Source organism: Empidonax traillii, unplaced genomic scaffold (genome assembly GCF_003031625.1).
Source record: "Empidonax traillii isolate 1590-97213 ecotype Southwest subspecies unplaced genomic scaffold, ASM303162v1 scaffold706:size701851, whole genome shotgun sequence".
Taxonomy (NCBI): Eukaryota; Metazoa; Chordata; class Aves; order Passeriformes; family Tyrannidae; genus Empidonax; species Empidonax traillii.
Window position 1 is genome coordinate 667,076 of NW_020955899.1, and position 13,949 is coordinate 681,024.

At 38.2% G+C, this 13,949-nt stretch overlaps 1 protein-coding gene across 1 annotated transcript in view; it reads left to right on the forward strand.

Moving 5' to 3' along the window:
• The first annotated feature begins 304 nt into the window (after positions 1–304).
• The window catches only part of CEP126 (centrosomal protein 126), a 32,329-nt gene continuing 18,684 nt past the window's right edge, over positions 305–13,949 (forward strand). The window contains exons 1-5 of the mRNA XM_027900091.1: positions 305–408; positions 1,255–1,380; positions 9,102–9,247; positions 10,660–10,759; positions 11,541–11,545. Coding sequence (XP_027755892.1) covers positions 314–408; positions 1,255–1,380; positions 9,102–9,247; positions 10,660–10,759; positions 11,541–11,545 — 472 coding nt within the window. The 5' untranslated portion in view covers positions 305–313. The remainder of the gene's footprint in view (positions 409–1,254; positions 1,381–9,101; positions 9,248–10,659; positions 10,760–11,540; positions 11,546–13,949) is intronic.

The following is a 13,949-nucleotide window of genomic DNA, read 5'->3' on the forward strand; positions in this document are numbered from 1 at the left end:
GCAGGGGGGACGGACAGAGCGGTGCCCCTGATGGGACGGGAAGGCGCGGAGCGAGCGAGGTGCCCAAGCGCGGCTTCCACCCTGGCACGGCGACCGACGAGGACCTGCAAGGCGAGGCGAGGCGGTGCCGGGGCCCGCCCTGTCCCTTGCTCCCGGCTCGGAGGCAGCACAAGCAGCGCCAGCCAAACCAGCTCCCCCTCCCGCTCCCCCGCCGCGGCCCCGCCCCGTTGCGAAGGAAGCGGCGTCCCCGGTTGCTACGATGCGGCAGGGCTGGGGCCGGGGCCCGGCACTGACCGCGGTCCCGGGGCGCTGGATGGATCCCGGCGGGAAGGTCGGCGGGGCGGCGCGGGGGCAGCACCTCCCCGGCGCCCCGCAGGACAGCGCGGGAGGGAGGCGGAGCGCCCCCGGGTATCCTTCTGCGAGCCGTGCGGGGCCGGGGATGGGGCCGGGGATTCCGGCGGGCTCTCGGGGCTGGTTGCGCCCTGCGAAGGCCGGTCGGGGCTGCTGGGCCATGTGGGGCCCGTGTGGGGCAGGGGCGGCGGTGACCCAGCCCCCGCCCTGCTCTGCCCCTCGGTCAGGGACCGCCTCACGGGTGGCGTTAAATTAAAACTTAGACTCTTGTGGGTTTCAAGCTGCTGTGGGAAATTCGAATTCTCAGCCAACTTCGGAGTTTTTTTGTTTTTGCTCTTCTACGAGGCTCTGCTACTGGGAACTGTATTTTCCATCCTAAGTGCTACTTAGATCAGTCTTGTCTCCTGCTAGTAATGATTTGTCTCCGTGGAGAGAAGTGCAGTAATGTTAATCAATTTCAATGTAAACAACAAATAGTTTAGATGTGTGTGTGTGGGGGGGTTTTGCTACTGAATCATTCTCCCTGTGGTACATGGATCCGTGTGTTACAGATTTAGATAACTACAGAAATATGTCCCTTCAAATAAACATAATAAAGGTGAGATTTTTCAGCTGGTGATATCGTGAAAGATGAGTGGAAAACCTCTCTTAAAATCCCTTTAAAAAGTAATATGCAATTACATTGTTTTCTGGATAAGCATAAAGTTAGTTATGGTTATAACATGCAATTATGGGACCAACTACTATATGCTTAGTCAAAAGTCATATCAGCATTTTGTATCTCATCAATAAAGTTTGCCCTTTCCCAAAAGAATTAAAGAAATATAAAAATCAATCAAAAATAATGAAGTCAATTAAACACGCTGTTTGATCCAATTTCTATTGTCCTTAACACAAAACTAGGGATAGAGCTTTAACATTTCACTTTGAACAGGATTTAGAAGAAGAACGTCGAGCATTGAAAGAGGATCAGAAATTACATCGGAGTAAGGCACAGAAATATTTGATAGAGACAAACAGAAGAAGAAGGTAACTAAGGTTCCTTTGGTGGAAGATTTAAGAAAAAAAAAAGTCAAAACTTTGAGACAGCTCAATATATCTCTACTATTTGTGTGTTCATTTTGGTCTAGCAGAGTCTAGGATAAAAAGTTTCACAAGTCCAGTTTCTTGCTGTAGGACTAATAAAATAAAGAAAGAACAATATTCTGATTTACTAATTTTTGGAAACTCACTGTAGTCACCTCATTTTATAAAGTAAAAGTAAGTAGCACTTCCATCTTATGGCTCTGATCTGCATTTCTAGTATTCTTCTGGGTTTTATGAGCTTCAGTGGATGTGTAAAAAATACACTCAGCTGTACAGAAAGGGCCAGCAAGCTGGAAATTGTTGTTTCCTTTTGAAGTGTATGTTTTTCTGGCTGCACAGCATAGCAGCTGCACAGCCTCCCCTTTGTGGTGGTGCTTTGTGCTCCCACTTTCCAATAAACACAGAGCAACATCTTTCTAGTACAGTATTATAAAGTTATTCCGTGCTGAGATTATAAACAGACCTTTGAATAGTCTGTATTTCTGCATACATGAGAATGCAAAGCCACGAAATATTCTGTGACAAATGGATTAAGTAAATCAGACACAGAAATGTTTCCTTGAAGTGCTGTAAGTAGCTTTAATAGGTCTTTCCCCTCGCACTAGGATTGTGCTTACACGTACAGGAGACTTGCCTGTGTATTCTGTAGAGGCAGAAGGGTTCCTCCTTGCCAGTCCCAGCCAGCTCCTCTGCCTCATGTTAACTCATTAGCGCTCATCCCTCACAGTTCCTGTGTCAGATGATTTGATGTACAATGTTTACTTATTGGCGTATGTTCATAACTCCTAAGAGAGGTGGTATATGTTTTTTATACTGCCACCTTAGCTTGACAGTATATGCTGTCAAGATATGTTTTGAAATATAAAGAAAAGTGGAAGAGGAAATATAATCACCTGGGAGTGATTAAAGACAGTGTGTGACCCACAGCCTTTGCAGACAATAAACTGAGTCTCAGTTGAAAAATTAAATATCTAATTTAGTTTTCTGGAACAGTACCACTGTAACACTACACATCTAAGATGAACACTGTTTATTGCATTACTGGACTTGAAATATACTCTAATGTAAAAGCAAATACCAGACAGCCTGCATAGTTTTGACAAACTGGTGTAGTTAAACTAATGCTCATTGATACATAAATACAATTCCATATGTCTTTCATTGCAACCTTAAGAAACACGGTATAAATCCAAGTTACTCAAGTGAGCCAGTAAAAATTATAGCTATGGTATTCATAAAATGAAATTGTTTCAACTTGTGATAATTGAGAATGGCATAACTATTAGCATAATAAGCAGTTCAAATGGAAGTCTGGCGTGACAAGTCTGAAAAGGAGTTAGCTATTTAATGTTAGAAAGGTAGTAAGTGCATACAGTGTTAATAAACTGTGAAATATAATTAAAAATTAAGGGTCATTGCATATATGGAGGAACGTAGTTTAACAATAAAGGGTTCCTTGAATCTGAATGTTTTCTCCAGACAGTTGTGCAGGTAGGAATTGATTAATCAACCACCAAGTCATGTCTCAAATCCGTGTATGAATCTCTTGTTCAACTTCATGAGGTTCTGTCAGCACATTTCTGCAGCCTGTTGAGGTCCTTCTGAATGCCAGCACAACTGTCTGGTGTATCAACCACTCCTCTCAGTTTGGTATCATCTGCAAATGTACTGCAAATACACTCTGTCCCATCATCCAGATAATTTTTGATCAACACCCAGCTGAACATGAGCCAGCAGTGTGGCCAAGTGGCCAGAAGGCCAATGACATCCTGGCCTGTATCAGCAATAGTGCGGCCAACAGGACCAGGGCAGTGATTGTCTCACAGCACTGATGAGGCTCCACCTCAAATCCTGTGTTCAGTTTTGGGCCCCTCACTGCAAGAAGAACATTGAGGTGCTGGAGCATGTCCAGAGAAGGGCAATGGAGCTGGGGAAAGGGCTGGAGCTCAGGTCTTATGAGGAGTGGCTGACAGAGCTCAGGATGTTCAGACTGGAGAAAAGGAGACTCTGGGGAGACCTCCTCTCTCTCTACAACTACCTGAAAGGAGATTGTAAGGTGGGGTTTGGTCTCTTTTCCCCAAGTAACAAGTGCTATAGGATGAGAGCAAATGGCTTCAAGTTGTGCCAAGGGAGGTTTAGGTTGAATACTAGGAAATTTTTTAATGAAAAAGGTTGTCAAGCACTGGAAGAGACTCCTCAGGGAAGTGGTGGAGTCACTGTTCCTGAAGGTATTTAAAGATGTGTAGATGTGGCACTTAAAGTCATGGTTTAGTGGTGGACTTGGCAGTGCTGTGTTTGCTGTTGGACTTTATGATTGTAGAGGTCTCTTCTAACCTAAATGATTCTGTGTTTCTATGTTTAATGAAGATGTCAAACAGGATTGGACCCAGTAGTGACCCGTAGGGTTCGACATTATGTACTGGCCTCCATTAAGACTTTGTGTCACTAACCATCATGTACTTGTAATGAATTTTTAAAATGTACTTGTAATGAAATTTTCCCTGACAGTGTTGCATTGATTTGTTGTCAATATCTCTAACATGCAGCAGCTTCAGCTTTAAAATTACTCAACTTCTACAAGATGTGCTCAGTTAATTAGTTTAATAGTGAAAGACAAAAGCATCACTTGCCTGGAAAACAGCTGATATAGCTTTGGAAAGAAAAGCCTCAGTAACTTAAGTCACAGACTTTTCTCAGCCTATCAGATGCCATCTGTTTCTTTGCGTCTTTTGTATTGACCAAGCTCCTTAGTTTTGTGTTAACAACAGTGCTTCAAAACAGAAAAAAAACCCTAGCCTATGTGTAACCTTTATATGAGTTGCCTGAGTATCAAGAAAGTAATTTCTTCATTGTCACACTGATAAGTGAAGTTGCAATTTCAAGATCAGATTAAGAATTAAATATTCGCTGGGGCAGTTAGCTGACAGATATTTTGTTTAAATAACAGTATTCTGGAAATAAGAGCTACTGACTAAGCACATACTTGATGTAAATGAATAGGATATCATATTTTGTATTTATATAACACACTGCTTTCTAAATACCAGCTGTCAGTTTTGCTGGGGACTATATACTTCCTGCTGTTATTGCTCAGTGCAAAATGTGCATTCCATTTTACTGGAATGTTACTGGCTGCAGGTTGCTTGCTCACTCTGGAAATGCAATTGTCTGTGTGCATTTTAAAATAAACCTTACAGTCAGTTATCTTGGTTCAGCATTTTGAATTACCTTGGAATAGCTTATCCATCTGTTGTAACTGGGGAAGGGAATGCTTTCCCAAGTTATATCAGTTTCCAGTCTATTCTCATTACTATTTCTTTTCATAATACTTTATTTTCAACATGTGCACAAGCTTTGTGCTCCACCTACTGGCTGATTAACGTTGATTATTTAATAAAAGCTCTTTAAATTTTTCATCAGTGTTATTGACAGAGAATGAAAAGTAGTCTAGAGCCAGAAATAAGAGAACAATGCTAGCACTTGGTAAAGGAAGTGTTAGATATTTTGTATTGCTTTCTGCATCGGAATGAAACTGTTAAAAGTAGGTGAACACTGTAACTTGAAATGCAGTATTGCCATTTCTAATAATTGTGCTGAATTTGCGAGGCCTTGGGACAGATACTTGCCAAGCTTGCTCTCTCTGAACTTTTCCTGACCTGACAGCAGCTTTGTTTTACTTGGTTTAGCTGTAACAACAGTTTCTTTAATTGACCAGGTGTCTGTGGCTAATTTGTTTTGCCTTGTTTAACTTTTTATGGTGTTACCATGGTTTTGTATAGATAGCACTAACAAGCAGTTTTTCTATGTAGAGGCATTTATGGTGCTAAACTAATGATGTAGTGTAGGGAAATGCAGGCCTGGTACAGTAGCAGAGGCCTTGATATCTGGAGATGCAGGATGCGGCACAGAGGAGCACTGCAGACCTCATGGCTATAAACAACTCACCAATACTCAGTTAAAGAAACGCAGAACTACATCTGACAAACCTTTATAGGCTTTAGAGGTAACAAAGAGAAGAAAAGAATAGTGTGTAATACACATAAAAGGCACCGTGTATGGAGTATTTTTGGAGGTACTGTGGAGCTGCAGATCGATGGATAGCAAAGGTGTGGAAGTGTGTTAGCAAATATAAAAATTATTCCAAGTGGATCCTGAGGTGAGGAAGAAGAAAGCAATAACATGAACACCCTGTTGGTCCTGCTGAAGGGACTGTAGATGCTGCCAGTTCACCCTAACACCCCAGCACCATCAGAATGAAACTAGAAGCAACGCAAACATGAGCATCAGGAAAAGGGATAGAAAACTCAATGTGTGAATAACAGTACAGACTGTTTTATTGCTATTATTGACCTTTTTCTGTATAGAAGTATATTAACTGTATTATTATTTTTCATTAACAATTGTAGATGAATTAATAATAATTAGGCTCTTAAGATTTGAATTATGCTAACAAAAAAAAAAATGTTTGGCTTTATATAAGATGTGCATGCTTTTTGTCTGTAAACAAGATATGGAGCGTAACAACTGGTATATAGTGCGGGCAGCCCTCCTGTGAACATTTGGGGCATTTTGGAGGACAGCCCTCTGTGAGCCCCTACACCATTGTAAGGGTTGGTCCATCTGAAGCCCTTACAGCACTTTCAGGCTGTCCCTTTGTATTCTGCATACAATAATCAAAGAAGAATAGGTTAATCTGTGTTCCTGTAGGTAAGCATTTCACCTAGAGGAAAAAGTTGATTTATTGGCAATGTGCACAGATCTTTTTAAGGATACAAGGTGTGTTTCCTGCTTGCACATGTAGGGAATTTTGAGTGTGACATCCCATTCTAGCCTTTTCTTGACCTTGCTGTAGTCAATGACTACACAAATACCTCCCTGCCTCAATTTTAAAATGATTGTGCACTATGATATGGCAACCAAAGGATGAATAACATCAACTCAGTATCAAAAGGTTCATTTCATAGCATTCCATATGCACTGTATATATTCTTCCTTTTTATTATTATTTTCATCCAAGGCAGTAGTAAGCATTTAGTCCACCTGGGAAGGCAGCATCCATCGCTCCCCTGTGAAGACAATTTTGTAAAATTAACCAGGAAGTAGCTCCACCATCTAGTCATACTGTTTTTAACATAAAAATGCCTTCCACATAATGTCTGTATATCTGAGACGGCTAAATATTTTAAGTTTCATATTCCAAATTCACTATAAACATTTTGGCAGCCGTTTCAAAAATTGCTGCACTGCTGGGTTGTTTATAGTAGACAGAAAAATTGGGTTAAAAAAACACCAGTCAGGAAATTCTTCTGCTAACTCTTCATCTTAAAGCCATATTCTTTTGCCAGTGTTACATCTGTGATATGAACCTAAGCTGGTGGCTTAAGGAGAGTGCATGAACAAACATTTGCTTTAACTGTTTTTCAATGTGCATTTGTAAAATTATTTATTTTACATAGTGCACCTGGGTGTCACAATTTACATTCTGTAAGGTCAAAAAGTTAATGATGCCAGCTTCACTGAATATCTTTCATGCATTTCTTTACATTTAAAATAAGATCCTTTTTTCTCCTTCACGTCTTAATCCAAACCAAATAATGATCATGATGAGCTGTGGTGAAAAAGATCTCTTGCATCAGCATTTGACCTTGCTCATTCCCAGCTATATGGAACAACAGTCCTTTTTTTATGCCAGTTGTTAGGAATGTGGAAGAGTGCAGCTAAGTCATATCCAAAATAATTTTAAAAAATAAATAACTAAAAATTCTGTCAGAATTCACTTTTTCCTTTTTGGAGTTATATGCTGGAATTACTCCAGGTGTAAAGTTGCAGAATTTCCCACATGTTTGAATTTAACAACTACAGTTCAACTAAAGGCCTTCTTGACAGGTTCTAGAAATATTAGGGACATCATGAAGAATGCGTTTAAAGTACTTACTAGGATAACCAAGTCTGTTTCCTCTCTTGTGATTTTTCTTATTTCTTTAGTCAGGATAAAGATGTAAAACACTGCATATTTCTGTATCAGATTTTAGGTGAGTGAAATTCAGAACTACTGAAAGTATACGGTGAACTTTAGTTCTACATTTTAGTTCTAACATGTTTTGACAGACACGTATATGTGAGTTTTCAAAACAGTGAAAGTTGTTTATGTGTCTCTCTGCTATGCTTTGGCTTCCAAGTGGATTAAAGTGGATATTCCTGTATAAGTGTATACTTGGGAATTATTTGGCAGTTTTCCTATTTTTTTACTATTGTTCAGTTACAGCCTTTAGACTTTCTAAAATAAAAAGAACATATTTCAAATTATTTTTCTGTTTGTTTTCACAGGTGATCATTTAGCACTTTGAAGGGATACTAGGGAGGCTCAAGTTGAATATTTCAGTTTGAACATTTTTCTGAAAGGCAAAGGGAAGAAGCTTTAAAATAGCTTTAGTTAAGGAGAAGCTCTGTTAAGCAGCAGTTTTGCTCTGTTAAGCAAGAAGATGTGTGAAGCAACTGTGAGTGATTAAAGTTATGGGGTGATACCTTATTGTGATGAGAGAAACGAAGAACATATGGCTAAACATTTCTTTCCACTAATGCTGGCTAAGAGTAGGACCCTACTTAGTGTACCAGTGACCTGTCAAATCACATTTCTAATGCACTGAGAATTTCAAAGATGGGAAGCTGCCTTGCATGGCAGGATTTGGAAGCTGAACTTGAAGAATATTACTTTTACAGTATTACTACATTTAGAATAGAATGTTTCCAGGGATGGGGCATCTACAACCTCTCTGGGCGACCTGTTCCAGTGTTTCACCACTCTCACTGTCTTCCTTTTATCGAATTTGAATCTACCCTTTTTTAGTTTAAAACTGTTAAATATGACTTACCTACATAGGCACTGTGCCAATACATTTATTGGGTATATTTCACTCAAGGAGCTAGTTTGTCAGTAAAAGCTGATGATTTTGTCAGCAGGAAAAAAAAATCCACATAACTTCATCAAGTGCCTACTTGTGCCTACTGAAGGAAACCTTTGTGATGGTGATTGGTTTTGATTAGAGCTGCTTTCCTTTCCAGGTGGTAGAAGGACATGTTTAACATATTTGATATTAACAACTGATTCTGTCAATTACAGTTTAACACTACTCTTTTATCCCAATTTGTGCTGCTATTTGTTTGATTTCAGGAAGCTTCTTAACAATTAGAAGTTGAAACTAACTCTTGCATATTTGCAGGGAAAAGCTGTAATTCTTTTGTGTTATTTCTAAATAACAACTTTTTCTATTTCCTGAACAGCTTAGAAAAACATACGCACAGAACATTTGCAGTTCAGCTTCCTATTGATCTGCTCACTGTGGTACATTTACAGGGTCATGTAAAGGCTGTTGTGAAAGTCACACTGGTAACAAGAACTGGTCAAGTCTGCATGTTAATTCACATATAAAAAGGAATCAAATCTCTGGCTGAGGCTAAAAAATAAAAATATGTTGTGACTTCTTCCCCAGCCCCTGTCCCATTTACTGCAGAGGTCCAGCTCTGCTGAAGGTAATAGCATTTAATTTATGGACAAGTAAGCTTTTGTACTGAAGTGGCAAGTTGGTAAGCAAGTAAGTTACTAATATTTTGGTAAAAGTAATTTGAAAATGTAGGAAATATCTACTTTTGATTCTTACATACAGAGCCTTTGAGGAAAGACAGAAGCAAGAAGAAGAAAAAGAACAAAGATTTAGAGAAAGAGTTCTTCAGCAAAGGAAATTTAAACTTCAGGAGGCAACTGAGAAGTTCCAGCGTGCTCATCTGCCTTTTTCTCAGCACAAACAAATAGGTTTGTAAACTAAAATTTAATCATTATTCGCAATACAGATGTTTTTCTATTCACAGAATCATAGAATTGTTAGGGGTGGAAGGGACTTCTGGAGATCATTATTACTCCAACCATTCCTATTATTCTATCAGTATAATATAATTGAAGCAAACAGAACAATTAACTTTACTCAAATTCATTGAATTCATAAAAGCAAAACAACTGACAAGAAGCTCAGACCTGATACATATGACAATTGAGTAGAGGGAATTAAAAACACAGTTCTGGGTTTTTTTCCTGAAAACGGTACTGTGAGATATTGCACTGTATTCCAGTCACAGTAAGTACATCACCTCCTTGGGGTATTGTGGCTTCCTGGGTTTTCCCCACGTTTTTGACTGCAATGTGCTTATTGCTTATAGTACTATGCTTTCACAGCTGGGTGAGAGGTGTTAGAAACAGTTACTAGGGTAGAGTATTGGTCCCCTCTTTGAACTGCTAAAAATGACATATTCAAGAATGTGCACTTTGTTTATCAATAAGTAAAAGCAGTCCTAGCATATATTAATGCGTTACGTAACCTTTTTCTTTTCTGAATTAGTACACTTTCTAAGCTGTTCTCTCATTGCTGGGAAGTAATGATCACTGCAGCTCAGTTCCTGCTTTCTTGGAATCAGTGCAGATTGGCAGAAGCTTGTTACAGCATTGGCCAAGTCTGATTTTCAGTCAACTTTCCAGTGTTCAAACTCTTAAGATATGGTCTATTACTTAGGTATGCTTTAGCAGATTTACTCTCTCAACTGCAGTTGTGCCAACTGTGAGGTAATGTCTCTTACTTCAAGATCAAATGTCAGATTAAAATAACAAAATAGAAAAGTACTGGTTTAGGGCTTCTTCATAGCCCTACTGACAGTCCAGATTGTGTAGCAATAGAATGAATCATAATTTTTTTTCCTTCGTTTTCTTTTATAGCAAAAAGTTACTCTCTACCCTACTTTTACTTACTTGAAAGAGACAATAACTTGTGCCTGTCTGGACTCTTTCTTTCTCCACTGATTGGATTATTAAGTTACAATTTGGCCTCTGTAAAATATCTGCAAGCCATAACTTGGGCTTAGTGCATGAGCAGAATAATCATGATGTAAAAAAAGTTAGATTTTTTAACCTCCTACTTTTTTCAGCAATGCAGTTTGAAAACAAATAGCAAAACTGTTTAATACATGTGTAACTCTAAACACTTAAATATATTGGCATTTTGTTTCAGAGAAACTCGAGGTTTTCTAGCATGTCTAGTAATGCTATATCACTCTGTTTATTGTAACTCTGGATTTAGGCTTCCAAACTTCAGAAACTTAACCAAACCATTTAAGGTAAAATATTCCAATTTTAAAAATATTTTTTCCGTTGTGTTTTTTTAACTCTGATCCCTCTAGTCCAGACAAAAGCATCTTCTCAGTTAGAAGAAGCTCTTGAACAGCTTAAAGGATCAGTTTTAACATCAGGATTGTGCTTGCCAAGCATAAATAAAATCAGGTAAGCATTCCTGTTTACTCTGATGATCAAAGGAAGTAAATTGCTTAGTGTATTCAATAAACAGGAGACAATTACTCTTTAAGAAATTGTAGGACATTTCTCTCATAGCAAAGAAAGCATTTCTGTGAACTTTTCCAATGAAACATTATGCACCTTCCTTGAGTTGTTTGTGTCCACTTGGTAAGACAGCAGAGGAGGTGACACACACCTTTTCCCTTCAGCAGAACTCTGGGAATAGTCAGGACTAACCTAATCTCCATTCAGTTATAGCCTGACTCAGATTTCCATGGTTATCAAACCATTTGCCCTACTGTGATTTATAAAGTACTCTGTCTAGATGATTTCTTATTCTCATCAAATGTTTTTCCTTTTGACATTCAAGGATATTTTAGTTTATATATTCATGCAAGAATCTTCTTTCCAGCTGTCATTCCTTTATATTTCTCATTCTTTATATGTATTGTATCTTGTAATTTTATTTTATATCACATACAATTTGATTTCCATACTTTTCACTCTGCCCAAGCACTCTTTCGAAGATACCTTGACTTATGGCAGAATGTTTCTTTATATATAGTTTGTCTAGCTGCTGTATTTCATACTCCTTCCTGATTATTCCTTTCCTAATCTCACATTTCTTTAACATTTCAGTTCAAGGGGTTATTTTTGTTATTGCTGCTTTTGTTGTTACTATTATTGTAATTATTTTCTGCAATATATAAATTGTGCAGATGTTCAGAATAGACAAATTCTGTCTACAAGGGGTCTCCCTAATTTTGAGCTTCAGTGTATTCTTCATTGTGACATTAATATTCAGCTTGTTTACATACCTGCTGCTGATTAATACCTTTACAGGTGATAAACTGGTTGATTGAGAAAATATGTCATAACTACAGCTAAACACCCATGCTATTTGCCAGCCAACATTCATAGGAAGATTTCAGCCATAAAAACAAAGAAACAAGAAATCTACCTGTTAAACTTAAGTTTAATTTATGGCAAAAAAATGTAGATGTTTCTGAACGATGTCTCAGGGTTCTTTATGGTTTGCCTCATTTCACTCGTAGGCTTCATTAAAGACAGCAGCTCAGTGCCTCTTCCCCCAGCCTTTATCATTTGTTTCTTTATTTTTCATCTTTTTTCAAATTGCTCCTTGTGCTTCACTTTTGTCACTCAGGGCCTCTTCAAACCACTTACCATTTCTTACAGCTCTGTCACTCCATTTTTATTTGTATAATTTTAAATATTCTCTATCCTGTAATAATGATAGTGTGTTCCTTTCCCAATTTTCAATTTTATAATGAAAATTTTATTTCATTTTTATGTTTTCCTAAGGAAATTAAATTTATGTGTTCATATTCTTTTACACCTTGTGTTTCCTTAGTAACCAAATTTGAGAGAGAGTTAAGAATCTCAAAGTTAATTATATTTTTATAAGTTTGAAATTAGTAATTGCTCAAAGAAAAGAATTTAAAATAAATGACTCCAGAATGAAAAAAGCTTAGAAGTTGAGTCTACTGCGATCTATTGGCAGGTCACAAGCCACTTAGTACAGATAAAACAGAAGAGCATTTTGGGAAGGTTCTCAAAGGTGAAGGTTCTTCAAAACTCACCAGTTCTGAGTTTTAAAGCTTTAAACATTTCTTTTCTTGTAATCCCTTTAATTGGAAATTTTGGGACAGCTAATAAGTAACTCAGATGAAGTAGTAGATACCTTTCTGTATTTTTCCTTGAAATTCTATAAACACTTAAGCCAAAAATCTCCTCAAAAATAGAGTATATAGATATAGAATTCATTGACAGTCACCTTTTAAAGTTAGAAATGAATACTGTATTAAGTATTCAAGATAAATATGGCTGTAGACCCAATTGGATATCAGTGAATTTTAAAAGCTTCTAAAATTCCTAATGTCTGTGTTTAAAAAGGTATAAAGAAATAAATTGAGCAATGGAGGCATATTAACCCCTCTTAAAGAAAAGCAAAACCAGATTTTTGGGGGCCAGGTGTCTTAACAAGAAAGTTTTGGGATAGGGACGATATCTGCCATACAAAAAAATACAGCATGCAGTTTTCTGAGTTCTGTAAATAAATATGAGAAGTTGCTACCCTGTCTGGTAAATCTTGTTGAATCTCTGCTTTTAGGTAAAGGCATACCCATTTTACAAGTAACTTCACTGAAAGTTTATACTGATAGATTGTTTTAAAGATCTGTTCTACTTCTACCACCATTTGTAATTATTAAGGAGTACAACAAAGACAATCATAGAGTCATAGAACTGGTTTGGTTGGAAAAGACCTTTAAGATCATCAAATCTATTTGTTAACTCAGCACTGCCAAGTCCATAATTAAATACTTGAGCCTAAACCATCAAGACATAACCTTGGCTTTCTAATGCATTGCAAGGATTATGGCTCTATTAAACATAGGTGAGAACATAAAGCATAGATCTGGTGAGAGATAGCTGTCTGTGCCGCTTTGGATATGCCAGACTAAGGGCATTTAAGGCCCTTGAACATACTGGAGCCAAAAGAAAGGATCAGTGTCCTTCACTAAACTCTTCCACCTAGACAGTCTAGCATAGCTGGCAACCCAGTAATAGTTATACTTCCAGAATACTAAAGCTTGATCTACCCACAAGCTGTGGGTTTGGCATCTGGGTTATTTTTGATATTTTTTTTTCATGCCCTCTTTTCTTATTGCTTAAAGCTACTTGTTTCTTGGTTTTGTCATCCTTGATATCAACCCAGTTCTTGCTGCTTGTTTTCCGAAGCTTGGTTCTTATTCCTAGTGATCTTCCCCAGCTTCATTCCAGTTCTGTCTGTTTTTTGTTCTTGAACATACCTTGCTACCCACTCCCTGCCTTCCTGGTCACTAATTGCACTTTGCTTTGCATGCTTCTTGACTTCTTTCATTCCTGGTTGTCAACCAATCCCATGGTTCTTGCTAATACTCATGTTGTAGAGACCTCTGGTTTCCTCTGCCTTAATTTGGGCCCACCCTGGTCACAGAAGCCAGTTACACTAGCTACTCCAAAGGTGGGTTTTTTCAGGCATCAAAGACGTATTCTTTAACATACCACAATACTGACATAACATATCATCAGTAGATCTGGGGTCTCTACATACTACAGAGCTTTTCTATCTCTGAAGTAAGGGAACACCTGACATCATGCTCTATATAAGCCAACT